The 8031-nt window shown below is 39.1% G+C and overlaps 1 protein-coding gene across 1 annotated transcript; it reads left to right on the top strand.

The window, feature by feature from the left end:
- The first annotated feature begins 222 nt into the window (after positions 1-222).
- LOC111571974 (claudin-7-B-like) lies at positions 223-4437 on the top strand. The gene is made up of 4 exons (XM_023275425.3): positions 223-644; positions 2835-2999; positions 3091-3175; positions 3399-4437. The coding sequence occupies exons 1-4, from the start codon at positions 422-424 to the stop codon at positions 3547-3549; spliced, it is 624 nt and encodes a 207-aa protein (XP_023131193.1). The 5' UTR covers positions 223-421; the 3' UTR covers positions 3550-4437.
- Positions 4438-8031: the final 3594 nt, after the last annotated feature.

Below are 8031 nucleotides of genomic sequence, written 5' to 3'. Positions count from 1 at the left end.
GTCTGTATATGTGTGTATCGGGTCTGTGTTGCAGGTCTGTTTCTGGAAACAGTGACATCATGAAACCTCAGGTGTTCGCTGCGACGCTGATGAGTCGATACTGCGTGCGCGTCCCCGCCCACCTGCCCCAGAAACCGCCTCAAAAAGCTCGCTCCCGCTGCTCCCTCCCCAGTCAAGGTGCGGCAGAGGAACAGGTGCGCGAGGAGACACTAAGACACTGATATCACCGCTTACTGCTAAACTTACTGCCGGAAAGCAAGGGAATACCTAGAAAGGAGCAAACTTTACGACCAACATAGAATAAGTAGCTTTAAAAAAAAGAAAAAAAAAACTTGCAAGGAGAGGATAAATTTGGTACCTCCACAACAGGTGGACGTCGTCTTTTGTTGCTTCCAACTCGTAAGAAGAAGAAGAAGTAAAAATGGCCAACTCGGGTCTTCAGATTTTGGGATTCGCCCTGGCTCTCCTGGGCGTAATTGGATTGATAATTGGAACCATTTTGCCCCAGTGGAAGATGTCCGCTTATGTGGGGGACAACATCATCACAGCGGTGGCCATGTACGAAGGACTGTGGATGTCCTGTGCGTTCCAGAGCACGGGACAGATCCAGTGCAAAGTGTACGACTCGATGCTGCAGCTCAACGGTGAGTTACACAGCCAAATAAATCAAACCGAGTGTTATTGAAATGCTTTTAATTTGGGAACATAGATTTAAAAAAAAAAAAAAAAAAAAAAAATTCTATGGTGTTTTAAGTCATTATGAACAGGCAAGTTGGCTTGAGCGCCCTTGAAAAGTTAAATGTCGCCTTTTTGTTTCATTAAAGGCCCCACTGTATGCCTACAGTGTATTTTAAAGCTAAAACTTTGAGGAAAAATTGTCTCAATTCAGCTAATTTAAAATTTCTCTACATATAAACGTAAATTTAATGTGTGACAGAAAATTATACAACACTAACCTGCACCTGTTGGAAAGCAGTAGTTCCAAACTTTTTCCGCTTTCGGCCATTTTTTTTTAACGTCTCTCAACCGTTAATAGTTTCCTGCGGTCTGATCCAACCGGTTTTATCACTTACTAACTCCTCTTTCATTCTCCCTTAGATTCAGTTTTGTTTACTTCAAAGTCACACTATGAGGCCTTATGTGCTCCGTGTTGTGAGATCATTGTTAAAAAGCCATTTTTAAAAAAATATTCTGACCTATTTTCCGTTTGATAAGCAGGAATGTGTGTGTTACTTCCACACCTAGGCAATGATTAGCCTTTTGCCATTGTCCTGCACAGCCTTCCCCTCTTCCTGCATGTGTGGAAATCTCCATTATATAGGACTTGCTTCACACAGCATAAGTAGTTACACTTTAAACAATACCTGCATGAGCCACTGTTTAGAAAACATGTCTAAATACCAGCACCACAAACACCTGCTTTGTCCTAGATGGTTTCAAATGAGTACAAAACTATTCTTTCCTTTACTGTGGGCCCAAAAATGCAGACGGTGAACACTTTTGACAATTACAGCTCCACTTCCAGGTATTATAGTACGGCTGGTTAAGGGAAATTAATAAAAAATGTAGTCATGCAGTCCAGTATCAAATCAGAACATCTATGGCTAAATTCGGAAGCAGCAAAATTGGTTATGATTTCTTTCCAAAGTCTGTAATCACCTGAGCTGACTGAGATGCTTTTGTGATAGTAACTTCCGTGATGACTCTGGCCTGTTGTAAATCAGTGGATAAATGGGTCAATGGTAAGACGGCAGGTGGCGGTTATTTTATTGTTCATGTTGCATATTCAGCTGATTGATGGAGCGCCCTCAGGCATAAACTGCCTAAATGCCACTGAGTAAAACAGTTTGCACGGTTTGTACATAGATCTCTCCCTGTCCATTAACCTTGACTCTTGTTTACGCGGTTACAGCTGTAGGTTACTTGTTGACTTGGTGGTTAAATAGTTCACAAGTCAGCTGTTTCTTCCAAATAGCTTCTGTATCCGTTTTGATTTTAGTATTGTCTTTTTGGGTTGATTTATCAAAACATCTGATTAAAATATGTGTAGCGCAATGTGCCTTATCGGCTCCTCAAACATGAACACAATCCAGCTTTGATAAACATTGTGTGATCAAAGATGTGGTCAGATAAGAGAAGGGGTTTTTTTAACAGAAATACAAACAAACAATCCAAAATATACAAACACACCTCAGATTTAGCAACACTGAATACCAAAACAGGGATAGGTTTTCGTGTTAGATTTGTAAACTTCATGTTTTTGTTTTTTTTTTTTTTGTTTAATTTGAAATCGAAGGCCCATTTCTCTCATTTGGGATAGTAATCGCAACCTGCAAAGTGTCCACCTGCTGAAAAGCGGGCTGTGAGTACCTGAGATTGGGAGTGTCTGTTCTCCTAATGAAACCTGAAACCTGGTTAGACCTGTTTCTGACTCAGGCTAACACACCCACTCCCCCAGCCCCCTCCGGAGTTTCTTTGGTCTTCCGGTTAGAGCCAGTTTCTGTGGTGCGTTGTTATTGGGAGCGGCAGTGAGACACAAGAGACAGAAGCCGCTCTGTTGTGCATGAACAGTGTTTGTTTACACAGCCCCCCCGTTTTTTCCCTAAATAGTGGCTTCTAAGTGACTTAAAGCAACTCTGCAACGATACATCAAATCTGATGGAAGGGTTATCACTACAAATCAGCATAGAGATGAATTTCACATGAAACTAGCTGTTTCTTTGCACTTCAGTTTCGCTCCAGTAGCGCCTGCCGCTTCTCGCCACATCTTTGATCATAAATGTTAAACTGTCATCATACCTGATGGATTAACCCTATTCTGTCCTCTTACCCAGGTGCCCTCCAGGCAACCCGTGCCCTCATGATTGTGAGTATTCTCATAACGCTGGCTGGTCTGGGTGCAGCCTGCATGGGAATGAAGTGCACCAACTGTGGTGGAGATGACAAAGTGCGCAAGTCTCGCATTGCCATGGCTGGTGGCATTATCATTTTGGTTGGAGGTAAGAACCCATTCATTCTTGTTGTAATTACTTTTTTCAGTCATTTTTTTTCTTAACAGTTTCACTCATATTGTTCTTTACTCTTCTGCAGCTCTGTGTGCCATTGTTGCCTGTTCTTGGTATGCTCATGACATCATCCAAGCCTTCTACAACCCTTTCACCCCTGTTAATACCAAGTAAGTACATAACAAATAAAACTTAACATTTATGCACTGTCTTGGTTTTCTGAAGAAATCATTTGAGAGAAAATGTAAAAGTTTGAGCATGTTCTGGTGCTACAGTGCTTGCAAATTTGCATTGTCAACCTTAACAGGCTGTTTGTATGTTGTTGTACTATTAGTTGTAGCGCTGTTGACATCGGTTTACCCTTTTGACTGACCACAACTTCTCTTTTTGAAGGTATGAGTTTGGTTCTGCTATCTTCATTGCCTGGGCTGGTGCATTCCTGACTGTAGTGGGAGGTGCCATGCTGGCAGCATCCTGTCCAAGAAACAAATCCACACCAAAGTATCCCATCTCCAGACCCCCCAGCAGCAAGGAGTACGTTTGAACAGGACAGAACCCGACTCAGTTAGAGGCTGAAGGACACTTTGACATTCATGCTAGTCCAGCTCAGAGATTGAAACATTGAAAAGATGTATCCCAAGAGGCGATTTGTACCGGTCTATTTTTTATTTTGTATTTTAGTTTCTGCAGGGCTACCCTATGATGTTACTGTAATATTATTATTTTAACAAACTCATTAAAGTTTTTAAATAATGGTTGTTTACTTCTAAAAACAAGCCTATTGGCCTTGCCCTGTCTGGAACTGTAGTCAGTGCTTGCTTTGTAATGTATACCATATAGTATACTATCCACGTCGTTGACACCTGTAAAGCACTAAATTAAATTGAGATAGATCATCCAGGATGTTGTACGACATGTAGAAAATGTTTCTCACATGCTGCATGGTGAAGTGTGCTTGGGAGATTTATTTGAAAGCACTGCATAGAAAAGATACGGCAATGGTCAACCGTTTAACTGTGTAGGCTGAATGCACAGCACATGGTTCATCTGGCACCTGAGAAACGACAGGTCACCATAATTTCCATATATTTGTGCCTTATTTATATGAACACCACAAATCATTCAGTACCAATGCAGACTTTTTTGTTTTTAATCAACTGCTGGAGTGTAACTGTAATTGCATAAATGAAAATATATTGATTATTTTAACTTGGATTGCCAATATATTTGCTGACCTGACAGATATTGTGACTTATTTTTGTGACTGTTCTGTAATGATTCCTGTTTATGTGTATGGGCTTGGCTTATGTTTGTTTTTTTAGTCACAATAGCAGTTGCACTCATCAAATTTTCATTTTTTAACGAACTTTTTAAAGTGCGATTTGCAATGTGTTTGTGTTGTACATACAATAAAAGTGGAATATTTACTGTTTATGGGTTTTGTAAATACTGTAATTTAAAGATTGTTCTTTCTTAACATAGAACTCATTTGTTTATTTTTTTAATTCATCACCACATAAAATAGTATGCAGCACAAACAATATAAATACACATGCAAACAAGTAAAAAATTAATTTTTCCAGAAAATCCCCAAGTTTACAGATAATTTTTGGTTTCTGTTAATGAAATAGAACCATAGATGGTTACCGCATGTAGTACTGTAGGAAAAGTCGTTCTTTGTTTTGCATTAACTCCTTACGTGTACATCCAAATAACCCATGTAATTTGCTCCCAGCACTAAATATTACATAAGTTACACGTTCTGTGTTCTTTCTATCCATTTATGTATCTCTAATTTGTCTCTGTCCCCTCTTTTATTGCAACAAGTACTTTTCAAACGCCTCCTTTTTAAATTGAGCATAAAGGCTAAAAGAGGACACTTCCTGTAACTCAGTGAACTGATCTTTTAGGTGACACAAAACACAGCTCCAAGTGTTTTAGAGAAATAGAATAGAATATGCTTTGTTGTCATTATACAGTGTATAACGGAATTGGAAAGCTTCCCCTTTTCAGTGCAAGAAATCTTAAAAAATAGTGCAAACAATCTATTTAGAAATACACACACACACACACACACATATATATATATATATATATATATATATATATAAATAAATAGTACTTCAATTTGAAATTGTGTTGGTTAAGAAAATAAAAAACAAGAAGGCTACAATAAAGTAAGGAAATGTTTTTATATATTTTATCCTTGCATGAGCACTGGGCACTAAATAGAAATTACTCAGAAAAAATATACTAGTTTTCCTTCGATGTGGTGTTGCCTAGATGCATTCTGCAACACAAACGTGTGATTATAAACACTTGTTTTTTCCCCCCAGGCACATTCTATTCTGGCTTTTAGAGATGCTGCTTTCCCAGACCTGACAGTCTCAGGTTGCAGATTATTTTCCTACTGAGGCAGGAGTCTGAAACCATCAGGGCCACACTCCTCTCTCTCTGGCTGGGAGCCATCTTCCCTCAGGTGGATGAGTACACAGCATCATTATGGCCAACAAAATGAAAGTTGCTTTGCTTTTATTGCCATCTTGTGGTGCATACAGAAAACTACTTGTAGTTGTGGAGGCAGCTATAAAAGCAGAATATATGAATGTGCTGTTCTTTATGAACAGCAATTTTCAACTAATATCATAAAATGTTATTGTGTACGATGGCTTGTCTTCATTTTCTGGCTGCAATATGAACAGCTCTGAGGTAATATTTCACTACAATGAAACGTTTTCACCTGACTTCACCTCATTCCTTCTGTCTTTTTTTACACTGTCTCTCATCTCCCCCCACTTTGTCATTATGTCTTCTGAGGTTATGATTCTTGTAATTTATAAGAGCCTGCAGTGTCTTGCTCCAGTTCTCCTTTTCATCTGTTCTCATTCTGCCTGCCATCCTCTAATCATTACTCTTTCCTCCCTTTAGGCCAGATCAGAAAACTAATAATGGTAATGATTTCGCTTCCAAGTGGCTAAACCTTCCGACCCCAGTCAGCCTGTGTCCTATAAACTCATTAAAAGAAACCTAACAAAATGACTATTCTCATCTACTGTGTCGAAAATGCCGCTTTGGTCACCAAAAAAAATAAAACATTTCATGTTTGATTAGTCATATGAAGTCTCCTCTTCACCTTAGAATATTTTTTTTTCTCAGAAAGCCTGCCTTGCTGCATAAATTCTGACCACAGTACATGTGTGGGCTCCTCTAATCTAATCAGCAGGGAAGGGCTGCTTATCACAGGCCATCCCAGCATACATTTCTTAGCTACTGAATCACAGAAAGATGATAATGAACTCTTACTTTCACCATCCCTTTATCACCCTGACTGTAAATGATGATAAGCAGCCTAGATTGAATATTCATTCAGTGGATTGTAAAGGAAAGATGAGCAGAATTAGTGAACCCACTACCTGAACTGTGTACATTATTCTATATCAGAAAGCATGGCTGAAATTGAAAAAAATAGCCATGTTACAGTAGGAGAAGCTCTTATTCAGAGTAATAGTAAATGATTTGTTATTTGTCATAAAATGTCTACTGATGGGTGACAGATTAAACCTAAAGCCTTGATCCCCTACAGTGAAGGCACCCAGAGGCTCTGATATGCTCTTTGGGCATTTTTCTAGCATGGTTTGAGCCCATGTGTCCTCGTCAAAGTAGCTTTAAGTCACCACCTTGATCCAATGGTGAGACATTTCTTTCCTGATGGGAGTGGTGTCTTCCAGAATGGCAATGCTCCCATCCATAGGGCACAAGGATTCACTAAATGATTGCCACTGACACTATAGTCTTCATCATCTCAACCTAGATGACTTCCTATGGGAGATTTTGGACTGATATGTCAAACAATGGTCCTCAAAACCGTCTCTAAAACACCAAATTAGGGAATATATTTTGGAAGAATGGTTTATTCCTCCAGTAGAGTTCCAGAACTTGTAGACTCAATATCAAGAAGCATTGAATAGGTTCTGCAATAGACTGGTGACCTATCCAGGATGTCCCCTGCCTTCGCCCCAAGTCAGCTAAGATAAACTCCACTGCGACCCTAATGAGGATTAAGCGGTGCATAGATAATGGATGGATGGATGGCTTAGTCCAAGTCTAAAGAGCTGAGCAAAATACAAAAACCTTTCTCACGAGTAGCTTGATGAAACAAATTTGATGGCTGCACAGTTATAAACAAAATAAACAAATAAAACAGAAATTGATCAAGGGTCACAGCATGCACAGATTTTACACTTTTTTGCCAGTCTGCAATATGTGCACTTGGCTCTAATCACAGTGGTGGTGCAGTGATTGTCATTAAAGATTTTGTGTATCATTCAGAAATAGAGAATAGATGTATACAAAGAGATCAAGGTAATGCCAAGATGTGGAGGCAAAACAACTTCTGAAATATATTGGGAAGAATGAATGAATAGGATGTTAATGCCTTTGCCTTTGGGTTATGTTATAAAAGGTGCAACACATTAATTAGTATTTTGAGGAACATATATAAGATAAAGGGGAGTGTAAGTAGGACTTTGAGCTCATGGTGCAGTATTTAAAGTGACACTGCCAGATTTTGGCTACAGAATCTTATTTCAAAACACAATATCACTGTATAACAATCGAATCAGTCACAATGTGGTCATTGTGCTATTTAATAAAGACACAGACATTAGGAAACCAGTTTGAATTTTTCATAATTTCTGGGAACCAACAGTGGAGTGCCATTGATCTCAGTCCCTACTGACTCACTCTGCAATCACAGCTCCTTCAGTGCTCTGCTGAACCTGCACCCATAGACCACAACTGACAGTAATACCGGTTTAAGGGAGTGGGCTGGTTTGTGTAATCTCAAACTTTCTTCTACCTCACAGTATCAGGAAATAGATGACTGTGTACACAATGAGTAATTCAAACTTGAAAATACATCCAGGATCTTTTCATCTAAAGAAACATACAAAAAAAAAAACAATTCGGCAAAAATAATACTGGACTTAGCATCACACCCGGGTAAAACTATCAGCAATTATAACGT

Source organism: Amphiprion ocellaris, chromosome 14, assembly GCF_022539595.1.
Source record: "Amphiprion ocellaris isolate individual 3 ecotype Okinawa chromosome 14, ASM2253959v1, whole genome shotgun sequence".
Classification (NCBI taxonomy): domain Eukaryota; kingdom Metazoa; phylum Chordata; class Actinopteri; family Pomacentridae; genus Amphiprion; species Amphiprion ocellaris.
Note: the sequence above shows the minus strand (reverse complement) of the source record. Positions and strands in the feature narration are given on the sequence as shown.